Here is a 15465-nt window from a genome sequence, read left to right as displayed (position 1 = left end):
TGGAATAGAATGCTGCTCAGGATTAATTATCCACTGGAAGTGTACAGCTCACCGAAATTGGTCTTGATCCGCAATAATTGAAGTTTAAGTAAAAATAGATCTCTGGCCATCAACATAAAACGAAGAAGTAAAAATAGATGAAAAAAGTTGTCTCTCAAGAGCATCAAAACATTGTGATTTTATAAGTGAATTAAGTTATCTTTTAATAATTTGAAAAGTTGTGTTCAATTATTTTACAAAGGATGAAATTCATCACTTCGCATATTTGATTACCTGCTGAGAGAGCGTAGTGTTGTTGTGGAATCTCAGGTGCAATTATTTTTTTTGCAATGAGCCTCAATAAATTTAATTTCTTTTAAGATATTAACTGAAAATTGATCTGTTAAGTGTATTTTAAGAAAAAAAACTTATTTAGCATTGTGAAATAATTTCCTATTCAATAAAAGTTCTAAACAAGTGCTCCTAAATTTTTTAATTGATTAATCCATTCCTTCACTGCCAACATTATTTGAATCGGAAAGGTTTTATAAGGTACATATGTACATTTGTAATAGTCTTATAAGAAAATTTTCGAGAAAGCCTCAACACTTTTTGTGTTTAAAAGATTTATCAAAATGCCTTAAAAACGCAACAAGCCTAAAGCAGTTTTTTAGGAAAGTCTCACAGAATACTATAAAACTTTACCGATTTATACACCCATAGAAGAGGTAACAGAAATCCAATGCCTTTTTAGCAAATCTCTGTGCCGATAATGCTATGAAAAGTGCACTGTGCCGAAGACGGTATGTTTGAAAAACCGTAACTGGCATAAGGACTCGGCTTCCAACCAAAATTATGCATGACCATTACATTCAAGCGAAACAAGAAAAACATTTTATGGGATTTCGTTCCTATTGGATAATCCATCCCAGAAACAAGAAAATAAAAATAATAACCACAGCGCCGTGGGGAGATTCGAACTCAAATCACCATTCGAATCGTCATACCAGTCCGACATCTTAACCAGTGTACTATTCGAGCTTCATGCAGGACGAGGGATATTTGTCATAGGATTTCTGTCACCGATCAATCACAAAAAAACGCAGAACGGCGGCTTCCCGGCGTTTGGGCTCCTTTCAATGCATTCCTTTGTCTTTTGATGGAAACGGGAAAGGGAACGGGAGTGGAGGAAACGGGAAACCCATTGTTTATTGTTTATTGATTAAAACATCAACGGATCACATATTGATCCTAATGATTACTAACTAACAAATTAAAATTAATATCAACATAAGACTACACAATACTTCATACACTTAAAATTTTCCTTCGGAATACGTTCCTTGAGACGTCGAAGTCGAAATGTTCGGAAAACCGATTAAAAGTTTTTAGAATGCCGATGAAAGCGCTGTTAGCCCCATAATTGTTCAGGCGAATCGGAACGTAGAGCTGCAGGTTCTGGTTTCGTAATCCTCGGGGTCGTACGCTGAGAGGTATGGCCTCCAACAGTTCGGGGCAGTCGATTCTAGATGTTAGAAGGTCCGCTACAACTAGAGCACGTGTAGCATTTCGGCGTGCTTGAAGCGTATCTAAGCCTATGAGACGGCAGCGGCTTTCATAGCTTGGTAAACGAAACGGATCCTGCCAGTTTAAGTGTCGTAGAGCGTACCGCAAGAAACGCCTTCTGGTAGAAAGGGCACCAAACAGCTGAAGCGTACTCGAGAATAGAACGAACTATGCAACAATAAAGACTTTTCAGGCAGTAAACGTCTTTGAAATCTTTGGCCATACGAAACAAGAATCCAAGGCTTCGAGAAGCTTTGTCGACAACATAGTTCGTATGAATCTTGAACTCCAGCCTTCGGTCGAGAATAACGCCCAGATCGTTGATATGGTCCACCCGGATGATGGTTTGGTCTCCGAGGATGTACTCTGCATGAAGAGGATGCCGCTTACGGGTAAACGATATTACCGAGCATTTACTGCGGTTCAAGGGCAAGCAGTTGATTTCGCACCAGTGAGCAAAAGCAGTGAATTGCTGTTGGAGGAAGTTGATGTCGTCTTGGCCGTTTATAGTGTGAAAAAGTTTCAGGTCATCGGCATAAGCGAGCTTTGTGCCACCGAGGAGCGAGAGTACATCATTAAAATAGATCACGAAAATGATCGGTCCCAAATGACTTCCTTGAGGCACTCCTGAAGAAGCAACGAACTGCCTAGAAAAGGATTCACCAGTGCGAACGGATAACTTTCGTCCCATTAAGTAACTCCGGAACCAATCCAGTAGGGAACCACAGAAGCCTAAACGTTCGAGCTTTGCGATTGCAATTTCGTGGTTCACCTTATCGAATGCAGCAGAGAGATCTGTGTAAATGGCGTCTGTTTGACTTTTCTTGGCAAAGCTGTCCTGCACGAACGATGTAAAGCTCAGTAGGTTTGTAGTCGTGGATCTTTTAGGCATGAACCCGTGCTGATCGTTGGAGAAGTGATGCTTGCAAAATGAGAAGATGGGATCCAAAACAACTAGTTCAAACAATTTGGCGATCGCGCATAGAGCGGAGATTCCACGATAGTTGCTCACGTCTCTCTTATCTCCCTTTTTGTGGACAGGAAACATGTGAGCTTCTTTCCACAATGAAGGAAAGATTCCGCTGTCCAGCGATGATTGAAAGATATGCCTGATAGGTGTCAGCAAAGATGGCATAAAACGCTTCAGAAAGGTAGCTGGTATACCGTCCGGGCCCGTAGAAGATGAATTTTTTAGCTTAGCTGTCGCTTTTAGGATGGCTGCATCGTCGACCAGAATACCATTCAAAGATGACCCTAGGGGTGATATATTCAGTACCAGTAGCCCATTGAATGAGAACTGTGTTTGCTTACTGCCTGCTATTACCAGATCCCTGCAACGTTACACGATTTGTCTATGTATCGTGTGACCAACATCTTTTAAATATGTGCTCGTGAATCTCGTTTTTAAGCTTTTTTTCCTCAGATTTAAGCTTTTTTTGCCTTGAGAGCATAGGAGACGAAAGTTTAAATCTGATGAAAAAAGCTTAAATCTGTCAAAACGAGGGGAAAAAAAGGGGAAATCTGAGAGATGTGCTCCACACGGTTTGAATAACATTGCCGGGAAGTGGCTATTACATACACACGCTACATATACACAGCTGCTAAAGCCGGGCACACTTCCCGGCAATGTTATTCAAACTGTGTGGAGCACATCTCTCAGATTTCCCCTTTTTTTCCCCTCGTTTTGACAGATTTAAGCTTTTTTCATCAGATTTAAACTTTCGTCTCCTATGCTCTCAAGGCAAAAAAAGCTTAAATCTGAGGAAAAAAAGCTTAAAAACGTGATTCACGAGCACACACAGTAAACGAAAATTACCGAGTTCGGTAATTTTTTTACCGAAATCCTAACATGTGAAAATCGTTAAACTGTTCGGTAATTTTTTCGGTAAAAAATAAACGAACATCGGTAAATCGATTCTTCATTTACCGATGTTCGTTTATTTTTTACCGAAAAAATTACCGAACAGTTTAACGATTTACACATGTTAGGATTTCGGTAAAAAAATTACCAAACTCGGTAATTTTCGTTTACTGTGCATATTTAAAAGATGTTGGTCACACGATACATAGACAAATCGTGTAACGTTGCAGGGATCTGGCCGGGCAGCTTGGCCGGTGATTGTTTGCCGGTGAATTGAAGGAATGTTTTTGTTGTTGCTTTTACTGCATACACACACACAGCTTAGCCGTGGTTTGCCGGTGCCGGTGGATTGAATTAGAAGGATATTTTTGTTGTTGCTTTTGCTACATTCACACGCACAGTGCTCGGTTCGCTGGATGCCTGGTGTTGGTCGGTATTTATTTCCATCCTTCTTCGTCTTGTGATGCGATAGGGAGGGACGTGCAAACGTTTTAATTTTGTTTCTTTCAGACATACGCAATTCGGTTAACTTGGGAGATTAATGCCAGTGGGAGCAAATCGAATCAGCACCGGTCGCGTTATCTTCTTGTACCAATGATGCTATGTAATTGACTACACGCCATTGGCACAGAGGCTGAATTTTGGGTGTAGAATCGGCATCCAAGCTTCTTTTTCGAATTTCACATACTTTATTGAAACTTAAAAGTTATGTAAAAATGTATTAGTCCGATAAGTTATTTAAGAAAACAAAATCGTTTTTTAATTGCACTATAAAGATTTTTATTAATTTTGTATAGGGCTTGTGATATAGCTCAGTTGGCAAGTCTGTTGTCTCCTGAGCCGATGTCCGTGAGTTCGAGCCCAAAGTAAACATCAAACACAGTTGTACCGGATAGTTTTTCAATAACGATCCGCCAACTGCAACGTTGATAAAGTCGCGAATGCCATAAAGATAGTAAAACGACTATAATCGAAACAAAAAAAATTAATTTTGAATGTTAGCGCCATTTTTACGACAAATAATGATGAATGTATAAACGATGTCTTTCTATTCTAGAAAGTAAAACTTATCTTGTTCATGTTTTTAATAAGCTTTTACATCATTATGGCTGATACAATGTAGAAAAATTGTTTACCAACCGCAGAAAAGTTTCAAAAGTTGGAAACGATATTCTTTTTATTTATCGGATTATTATCCTCTAAAAGAACGAATTTTAGCTGGCCCTTAATTTTCTCAAATTTTCTCATACATATTTGCCGTAAATTTGAAAACGCAAGTGAATAAACAAATGGTAACGAAATTCAGAATGAGAAAATAACATTGATTTACTGATTAAAATGATGATAAACAAGATAAGCTTTGTGTATCATTTTATTTTTATATTTGTTTCGGACGAGATTCATTTGTTTTAAAATTGATCACCAGGATCCTTATTAAGGAGCAAAACTATTTGTAGATGAAAATAATATAATTATAAGGTTTTATAAGCGGAATTTATAAAGAATTATAAATTTGATTTGGCATGTCAAGGTTTTATAATTTGCTTTACAGAACCTACTGCAGAAGGGCCTTTTTGTGCTACTAAGCGTTGTAATACAGTTTTATTGATCCTTACATAACCGGACGCGGTTTTACAGCTTAAATTTGTAGTTGGTATGGAGTCCCTTAGAAAACCTAAATTGTTACTTGGGAGCTGTTTGTTTGCGAGCCTTAGAAAACAAAGATATTTTTGGACTTTGAAATTACATTTTAAATAACAGAAAATAATTTCAAATTCATACCAAATTTTGCCTATTTGATACTCAATAAATAGGCTTTCAAATGTAGGAAACAGTTTTCAATAATTCAAACTATAGACTACGTTCTTGATTATAATGTGCAAAAATTTATTGTTGGTCAAAGTTTCCCCGGTGATCAAAGTTACTCCGTTTTACGGTAGTTACTTGGGAATTTATATTTGGAATGGAATATTTTAGATCGCATTCTGAAATAATTTTTTCTCTTACAGTCCCTTTTCAACTTTTTTCACATCGTTGTATGAGATGCGATGGTAAAAGTGAGTGCGAGATTTTCATGTATCAAATCAAATTCTGGCAAAAATCTTGAAATTCAAGCAATTGACAATATTTACTCAAATCGCTATTCAAATTTCGAAGTTCACCATTGATGCTTTTTGAAACGTTTACAACTCACCTGTGGTACGACGTCAAACTTAGCAATTGCATCGGGATATGAAATGAACGCCAACCCAGTGCCACTCTTGACCACCTTCGATATATCATCGATACCCAAATTGTGAGCTAGATTACCGAGAATGCTGAATATGGTCATTCCACCCAGAAGACTTGTGAAGGTATCGATGGTTGTCACGATCATTGCATCTCTGAAATATATTGGAACACATTATAATGATTGAAGTATAAGCTAGCCGACTGAGCATTTTAACAATCTATGATAAAACTATCTAACAACTTAATTAACATTAATAAAACTGTACGAAACTTATTAAAAAAGCAATGCTGCAAGCCTTTTAAAATGCAATGTATTAAGAGGTAGTTTTATTACCTGTATCGCTGCGTTTCTCGAGGCATTGGAACCTGTAACTATCGTATAAAACATTGTTTGAACACTATTTCCCATTATTTTCCAATGTACGTTGAAAATTAGTTTGATAAAAGGACCATAAAAGAAGAAAATTCTGTTTATTTGAATTAAAACTACTGCATTGCCCATATTGTCAATTATCGTCTGTGTGTTACAAATTGGCAAACTCTCGAAATGTACACACAAAGAATGCAATTTTCTCCTCGGGATAATGGCTTTCCGAACCACAGGAAGTTGCTGAACTTACACGAGATTTATATGGGAACACTCCTGAATCTCGAGAAGCTCCACTTCTCCTGAAATCTAGGACGAAATTTCCACAGATGCAACAATCTTCCTGTATCACGGGGAACTTCAGCTGTCAACCGTTTTCTGTTGCGCAAGATTCCTTCCTCCGGTTTGGCATTTGGTTAATCAACTTGCTGACAATTGCCCCGGAACGCAAAATCTTGAATATTAGGTTCATACGGCCAAGGGTAGGTTTCAGTGCCAGCCGGCGTTTTAGTGAATATTAAAACAATAGGGGAGAATGAGGATACTTGATCCCTGGAGATACTTGATTCCTTAGCTATATCTCGAAACTGGAATGTCTTACAAAGATCAAATGTTCTAGAAAAGTGTGCCAAAATGAGCCAAATAACAATGCTTGTAGTTTAAAATTTTTTAGCAAAATAATTGTTTGAGTAATTGAACTTTGTTTGAAAAATTTCACAAAATGTAACTTGAAGATCTTTTTTCAACACTTTAAAATGTTCCTTACATGGGAAAATTATGAAAAAAATATTTGTTCCAATGTATCAATCGTTCGAGCGTAAAATGAACCTCATAATGCCATATTTTCAAAGCAATGGAAAACTCTCAACTTTTTTCAGAAAAAGTTTTCAAAAATGTTAATCATGGGTACAATTGATCCCCTTGAGTTGAGTACAATTGAATGGAAGGGGGATTTCCAAACGGCATATTCTTCTTATGAATTGGTCGTTATGATTGCTGATTACGAAATTACAAATATTTATCCAAAAACTAATTTTTATCAAACAATGTCTGAAGAAAACAGCAAAAATAATTAATTTTCTCTTAATTATAAAAAAATAGCGCCTTTAAGTATGCAATGTTATTAGCGTTGAGACAAAGTTATAGAATTTTCTTCTTATGTCTGCTATAAATTGTGAAATGAGAACAAACATGACCAAAATAGTCAATTAACATTCTATCTTAGGGTTTTGTTTGATTTTTATACAAGGATTAGGGCTTCCTGAATAAAAGATGAAGTCTCCTTTAATAGGGAATCAAGTCTCCCCTAACTTCAGAAAAATCGCAATTTTTTTACTCCCACGAAAATGCTTCTAGTTCATCAACTGGTTCAAGTATCGTTCTAATTTATGGAGCATAGAAACTTGAAGTTACAAGCTGTCAGAAAATGTAAAAGACGGCGAGTTGCTAAATTTTTCCAAAAAATATGGTGAAAATAAGAAAAGGGGATCAAGTATCCCCACTCTCCCCTACTTTTTTTTTTTATTTACAGAGAAAGTGTCCCGCTGGTGCGTGTGTTATGTTGTGGTTGCCAATGTGTGTCGCATTGTGAAAATAATTCAAAATGTAAAGAAATGTTAAAATACTTGAAAATAAATTTCATTTTTTTGTTAAACAATTGTGTGTGTTTATTCAAACAGTGCATTGGCTTTCATCTTAATTATATAAAAAGAAATTGGAAGCAGGGGTAATGATGGCTAAATTTTTAATAAAAATCCCAGGGGAAAGCCGTTTCGAACGCACAGGCAAACTTCAAAAGTCCTGCAAATTACAGGAAAACACGGCTTCGAACCTTCATGTCAATTTGACAGTCGTTTTCCTGAGCACTTTTTCTGTCCCGAGATTTGTCCTGTAATTTCAGCTGTTGAAAATCGTCACGACACAGGAGAAAAGGTTAAGTGTGTACTAGACTAGTTCACTTTTCGGTTTTTTTCGCAGATCAAAGCCGGACTCATATGGGTTGTTCCTCATGCATTTTCAAGTATTTCTGCCAAATTTGAGATCATTTGAACTAAACTCTGTTCTGCGCAATGAGTTTTTGTGAAAAAAGACCATTTTTCTTGAAAATATTCTCATGAGAGTTCTAGCAAGCCACTGTTAATATTAAACGATAATTTTATGATGCATGGTGGTTGATATTATAACCATTTTTATGAATCTGTTCTAGATAATCGTTCAAAACAAACCGAAAAAATTTAAAAAAATCATAAACTACCAACTTGTACAGAAATTTTACTTACAAGTTGAGAGTTAAAAATCTGTAGTAAATCAGAAAAAAATATGTTCCACAAAAACTTTTTTTTATTAAGAAAGCCCTGTTTATTACCATTCATTTGATGCTAAAAATGTAATTATCGCAAGAATAGGAGCAAAGTTATTCAAATATTCATGCATCAATTTTTAAACCATAGTTGTGTTCCTATTCAAGTTTTAGCTTCATGCAACATGAAAAACGTGGCATCAAGAGGACTTGCTTACAACTTGATCAAAGCGCGCGCTTTTTTTTTAACTCCTGGCCCCGTCATGGGGTACTAGATTGAATAAAATATCCTTTCTTGTGCACAAGTTGGTGTGGAGCAAACTTGAATGAAAAATATTTTATCCAATCAAATTTGTTGCAAACATCTTTAAATAACTTGACCGCTATACAACCAATTTGTATATTTATTACATCAATAGAAAGGTAATAAAAAGGGCTAGCTTTACAAAAAAAGATTTTGTGAAACAATTTTTTTTTCTGATTTACTACAGATTTTTAACTCTCAACTTGTAAGTAAAATTTCTGTACAAGTTGGTAGTTTATGATTTTTTAAATTTTTTCGGTTTGTTTTGAACGATTATCTATAACAGATTCATAAAAATGGTTATAATATCAACCACCATGCAACATAAAATTACCGTATTATAATAACAGTGGCTTGCTAAAACTCTCATGAGAATATTTTCAAGAAAAATGGTCTTTTTTCACAAAAACTCATTGCGCAGAACAGAGGTTAGTTCAAATGATCTCAAAATTGGCAGAAATAGTTGAAAATGCATGAGGAACAACCCATATAAGTCCGGCTTTGATCTGCGAAAAAAGCTGAAAAGTGAACTAGTCTAGTGTGTACCCATAATATTATTCATCATGAACACGGTAAGAAGAATCCGCTTCTGAAGTATCCGATTTTCCGTAGCGGCCTGAGAACATTAAAAACCTGCTGAAAACGTTTAAGCAAACACATTTTGGGTAGATAAAAACGTTTCTTATTATGCCAGAATACTGTAAAACAGGCGCGCAGTTGACAAAACGCTGGTTCAAGCATCGAAAAAATCGAGAGCCAAGAAGGTCAGAGGGCTACTAGTCTACGGTTACCGTATCCTGCATCGCCAAAAAGAGTACACGCTCGGCCATATTGAACCATTAATGCTTGAAAAATAACCATAATCGAAGTTTTGTGGATCAAGTCGTTTTATGAGTTTTCAGTGAAAACTCATAAAATGAGATTCTACCGAGAATTTGGATTATGGTTATTTTTCAACCGTTTGTTGAAACAGAAAAACGGTTATAAAATAACCGTTTTCCTACAAAATCAAGCAGGTTTCGTTTCATTGCAGTAAAATGAAAGATTTCCGAATTTAATACAAAAACTGAAGGCTAAAGTAGATATGCCGTTAGACGTGAATAGTTTCTTTATTGTATTTAGTTAAAAGCTATAACATAAATCATTTCTCCTTAACGAAAACTTAGATAGGAAACTTGTTGATATTTTAAACAAGCCAAGTTGCGTGCCTGCATGAAATTATTACTACTATTCTCGAGTTCCAGAGTCCGGAAGGCTGGACAACATGCTGGGGCTAACGGAGCATTGAGAATGAAACAAGTGGAAACTCGACTCGGAACCGACATCGCATGATCCCTATAGCCATTTGGTGGAATTCAATGGGGCAAATTGAAAAATGTCCACTATGTTTTGTCTAGAGCTCGGTTTTTAAAGACGGTTCCTTGGAGCCCGAGACATGTTGGAGCCCCGCTTGCAGAACTATTTTTTTCCACAATTCTATCTATAATATGCAGTCACTTTTTAAAAACTTTCCTTAATAAATTTTGGCCTGAATAACAATCTTTTCGATCAAATAAATAGCATTTGCGTAGTTCTGATAGTTTTGTTTATTTTTTCTGGAATAATAAAAAAAATTACTAAATTACGTGTTAAAATCAGTGTTTTGAAAATGTCTACCTGCTCCGTGGTCCGGAAGGTTATTGGAACCAACAACTCACTCATTGTTGATTGCGGATATGCTTGGAAAAGATGAAACATCTTATCGTCGATCGGCTCACCGTTCTCTTGTTACTTGGTGCGATCTCAGGACGTCGCTTCCACCATGAAGTCCGACTGTTTCCTCCAATCGCCGGAATTGTCCAAGGGATTGTTATCATCGGTACTGAAAATACGGATGATAAATATCACGAATGGATGGGGCACAACAATGTAAAAAAAATGTAAATTACCTGCTCGTGGTGATCGCTTTTCAGGTTTTATAGCAGCGTAAAATTATTCAACTAGAGAATCGAAAAAAACAATGGCGGAACGCTCATAACAACCGAATAATTTTTGTTTGTACTGGAATTTTCAACCATTATTTTGGTTTTCAACAAGAACTTTAAAAATGGTTAAAATTCAATAGTTCATTCTGGTTAAAAAACAACAATTATCAAAGTTTTCAAAGGAAACCCAAAAAACGGTTGAAAAAAACTCGAAAATGGTTATAAAAAAATGAGCGTGTACATTGAGAAAAAAAATTGTAAAAACAAGCGCCATTCATTCAAAAAACATGAAGTTTTAGGTTATTCAAATACCGCCAATTTGTTGCAATATATTATGTATATAGCACCAATCCGAATAGCGACAGTTTTACTAGCGACACTTTTTACTAGCGAGATTTCTGTCATTTGCAGGTTTGTTATTCTTTTTTTAGTCCAGTAGGCGATTTCAATGTAGCACACAAGCATTGTTTACGTTATTTACTGTTCATTTTCCTTAGGCCATCTATCGCCAAGATAGGTAGAGAAAAAGGTATAACATTGCGCTTAACCTCAATCGACAGAGCCATAGTTATGGAATTTCGAACAATATGTATGAGATTAGACACAAAATTACAATTTTTGAAAAATTGAGGGGTCTTATTGTTCAAATAAGTATAGGGGAGTATGAGGATACTTTATCCCTGGGGATACTTGATTGTTGAGCTATATCTCGAAACTGGAATGACTATGCTATAAGCTCAACAACTATGCTATAAGCTCTACAATTTATAACAAAATATTGTTTAGAGTTATTGAACTTTGTTTTAAAAATTTTACAAAATGCGACTTGAAGATCTTTTTTCATCACTTCAAAATGTTTCTGACATGGAAAAATTAAAACAAAAATGTCTATTCCAATACATAAATCGTTAGAGTGTGATAAGAACTTCATAATACCATATTTTCAGAACAATGATAAACTCTCAACATTTTTCAGAATTTTTTTTTCTAAATTCTTCTTGTGGGTTCAATTGATCCCTAGAGTTCAAAAAGGTATTTTTTTCTTCTAAATAGATCGTTATCATTGCTGATTACAAGATTACGATTATTTATCCAATAATTTGTATTTATGCAATAATTGTCTGTTAGAAAATAGCGCCTTAAAGTATGCAATGATACTAGGGTTCAGACAAAATTTTGGAATTTTCTTCTTCTGACATTTATGAATTGTGGAATGTGAAAAAAAAACATGACCAAAATAGTCAATTAACATTCTTTTTTGAGATTTTGTTTGATGTTTCCAGAGACTAGGGCCCCCGGAATGAAGGTCAAGTCTCCTTTAATAAAGGATCAAGTCTCCCTTAATTGAAACAATATCGCATTTTTTTTAACTTCCACGATAATGCTTCTAGTTTATTTATGGGCTCATGTATCGTTCCAACTTTTGGAGCATATAAACTTGAAAAAATACGCTGTCAGAAAATGTGAAAGACCGCTAGTTGCTAAACTTTTCCGAAAAGATATGATAAAAATAAGAAAAGGGGATCAAGTATCCCCATTCTCCCCTACAGTCGCATTTTTGAAATAACCTGTGTGGCAATTAGGCAATTAGACTAAGAGACAGTTTTTCTTTGGAAATTTAGCAGTATTTCTGCAAATTGCAAAATATTCGAATTTCGGAAAGCATTCTTTCAAATGTAGTTGTAAAAATATGCTAAAAAAATAACTTGTTGCAACTTGTATTATTCGCAGTGCATTGGACTGCGCACTCATGACTGCGAAATTTGTGCGAACTCGTACATTTGTGCGACCTGTCAAATCAATGTAAAATCTGCAGGGAAGCAAATTGAGCAGATCTGATAATGATAACTGGTTTATTACTTGTGTATCATAAGGTTGCAGAATTTTTTCAGCACGTATCCGTGCCGGATAATCCGGGCTATTTAATCTAAAAACCAGGCAAAATCCGGGCATATGATGTCAAAACTGTCGACCAAAATCCCGGCAATATCCGGGCAAATTTGGCCAAAACCTAGGAATTACTCATCAAAAATTAAAAACAAAAAAAAATTGAAAAAAAAAACAATTCATTCATTTAAATTTACCAGCAGATTGAATATCGTATTTTAGCCTTTCGAAACATCTTTCATGATAATTATTATGAAACTTGCTCGAGAAATTTCATTTTGGGCGCATGAATAAAAGGTTTTTTCAATAGAATTTGTTAATGAGTTGGATTTGAGAATGAGAATAAACTCGGGCAAAATCCGGGCAACCGGGCCGGACCGGACTTTTCTCAAATTTTATATTGAATTTCGGGCAAAAAAAAGACATACACCGTCTTAGCCGATTTAGGATTTAAAGACTGAATAAATGACGTGGACAACTTAAGATTAACATTTAACACCCAGTACCGAGATGGGAATCGAACCCATGCCATCAGGGGGCTAGCGATTACCGTCTTACCACGCTAACCACTCGACCACCGAGACGTAAACCCGGATATAACCGGGCAATCTGGCAACCTTAGTGTAACACTTAGCGATAAATATGAGAAAGTGATGACTTCTTATCCCTTTAAGATAACTCGTTCGAAATTCACTCTAGTGGGCATCAGATCTCTTGATGTGCGCCCCGTGCAATTGTTGGTATTTTTTGTTGGTGTGTCTACCGGTTGTGTCGGCTCGGCACTTTGTGCATCAAGCAATTGTTGGTGTCCTTCTTGGGTGCCAGCAAATTGTTGGTGTTTATTGTTGACACGAATATGTGAAAAGAAATTTCAATTTTATTCTTTCCTTTCGACGATTCCGAGCCCTGATTCTGACCCTCCGCCCGCGCCCTTAACTCCATGCAAAATAATGAGAAATTTTCTCTCGTCCGGGAGCGAGAACTTATCCTTAACATAACAAGAGACGATAAATTTGAATCGGAATGCACAACATATCGAGAGCAAAATTGAAGTTGATAAACGCTAGGTATAGTGCATGATGGTCTCACATGCCAAATCGCACGTTCAGCCATATTGAAAAAAGTTTTGACAGCTGGCTTAAGTGTTTACGAAAAAGGGGGTCCAGGGACGCCAGGTGTTTGAGATAAAAAATCAGAGAAATTCGAAAAGAAAGTCTATGTATGTCTGTGCACAAGCTTATCGTAGACCAAAGATCAAAAGATTGAAAACCAAATTGTGTTTTAGTTTATTTTATTTTATTTAAATTACTCTTCTGGAAACAAAGAAATGATTTGAGTATTCAATGAATTCATTTTATTCGAAACACTGTATCTTAAATTACAATACACTCCGCACTTTTCGGACGCTCCGAAATAGCTGTGATAAATCGTGATAATGGGAGGGATCTTTTAAGGGTGGACCAAACAACAAAAATCCTAAACCGGATGTTCCTTGTCCGATCCTTGGCATCAAGGTCGGACTCAGGGTGTTCACCAACGAAGCGGCAATCGAGGCTACATCATGCGCTACGTCACTGCCACCGCTGACGCCGCCCCTTCCACTACCCTTCAGCTCATCGGTTCCCTCGTTCAAAAGTGCCAAAAACTTTATCTGGTTTTCCCAAATGATACCCATCAGATCCGGATTACTCGATTCGATCTTCTGGAGCAGCGATGGCAATAGACGGGGGTCCTCCTGAAGCAACTTCTTCATCTCGATGAAGATCGGAAGATTTTTTTCGATTCTATGAATTATATTTGCAAAATTCAAGACGAAATCTTTGTCTTAGTCTTAGCATGATTGGCAAAACTTCGTGTTTTACAAAAAATCAGAGCACCTGGCATCCCAGCCAGCCAAACAGCCAGCTGTCAAATTTCGGCTGCGTTTCGTCCCCTCCTCAGCATCCAACCCTCGTGAGGGGGGTGATCACCCCCCGCAAGCGGAAAAAATAAATCATCAGTAAAATGTTCATAATTTTTTAACGCCGTTTAGATGAAATATAACTTTTCCATGTGTCAAAATATCTTAACATTGACTTTACCATTTTTACGCGTGCATAAGAATTCAAAAGCGACTTAAAATATTCTTGAGTTATGCGCGTCGGGCGTCGGGCGTGCGGAAAGGATAAAGCTTGCACCTCACTCTGCTGACAGCAGATTTTTGTGCAAATTGGAGTGAAACTTCTGAATTTCACTCTCATTGCTATGAAAATTTTTTGAATTTTTTGGTGCTTGATTCAAAGAAAGTGTTTCTTAGATGGAAAATAAAAAGGGTATCAAACAAATTTATGGTTATCATTCAAAATTTCGTTTTTCAATTCAGATTCAATTATCGGATTCAGAATAAATAATTGAAGAAGTGAGCTCAGATCGAATCCTCAAGATATCAGAATTTGAATTTATGATTGGAGGCTACGAAACAAATTTAGATTTAGAAATCACGTTTTTACATTTAAGAAATAATGTTGAAATTCGGAAATAGATTTATTATTCGAATATTGAATTTAAGATTCAAAATTCATATGCATATGCAATTTTTTGAATTAATGTCACAACTTAGTTGAAAATTTCAAATTTAAAGTAGATTTCGAGTTAATTTCACAATTTTCGTATAATGCAAAATCAAATTATCCACATAATTTTACTTATGGAGCTGTTTTTTATCAATAAAATATTAACTGATAAAAAGACTAAAAAGTAAAGTAAAAAATCTGCAGGGAATTCCATATTTTCTTAATGTATTGTATACTATTTATCACAGTCTTCTCAAAAGCCAAATTTTAAATTAAAATTTTCGATTTGGATCAAGCAAGCAACAAATTTTTAATCTTTTATCTTTGAAAGTTTGATGCATTTTTATCGATGTGAATTCTTTTGTCAGAAATAAACTTATTCGATGCTCAAAATCTACCAGATTCAAGAAATATTTCAAATATTTCAACCATATCTAAAAATAAGTTTTACATT

General features: G+C 35.8%; 1 protein-coding gene and 1 long non-coding RNA gene across 3 annotated transcripts in view; both read right to left on the bottom strand.

The window, feature by feature from the left end:
- The window catches only part of LOC129738694 (sodium-dependent nutrient amino acid transporter 1), an 87399-nt gene that overhangs the window by 35335 nt on the left and 36599 nt on the right, over window positions 1-15465 (bottom strand). For both annotated transcript variants that reach the window (XM_055729950.1, XM_055729949.1), the window contains exon 7: window positions 5601-5790. In XM_055729950.1, the coding sequence (XP_055585925.1) occupies window positions 5601-5790 (190 nt within the window). The remainder of the gene's footprint in view (window positions 1-5600; window positions 5791-15465) is intronic.
- LOC129738701 (uncharacterized) lies at window positions 9640-10726 on the bottom strand. Its single transcript, XR_008735605.1, has 3 exons — window positions 10537-10726; window positions 10265-10469; window positions 9640-10203 (listed from the first exon to the last, which is right to left on the bottom strand). It is a non-coding gene; the product is annotated as an uncharacterized LOC129738701 (long non-coding RNA).

This window comes from Uranotaenia lowii, chromosome 1 (assembly GCF_029784155.1).
Source record: "Uranotaenia lowii strain MFRU-FL chromosome 1, ASM2978415v1, whole genome shotgun sequence".
Taxonomy (NCBI): domain Eukaryota; kingdom Metazoa; phylum Arthropoda; class Insecta; order Diptera; family Culicidae; genus Uranotaenia; species Uranotaenia lowii.
This window is presented reverse-complemented; position numbering and strand designations above follow the sequence as displayed.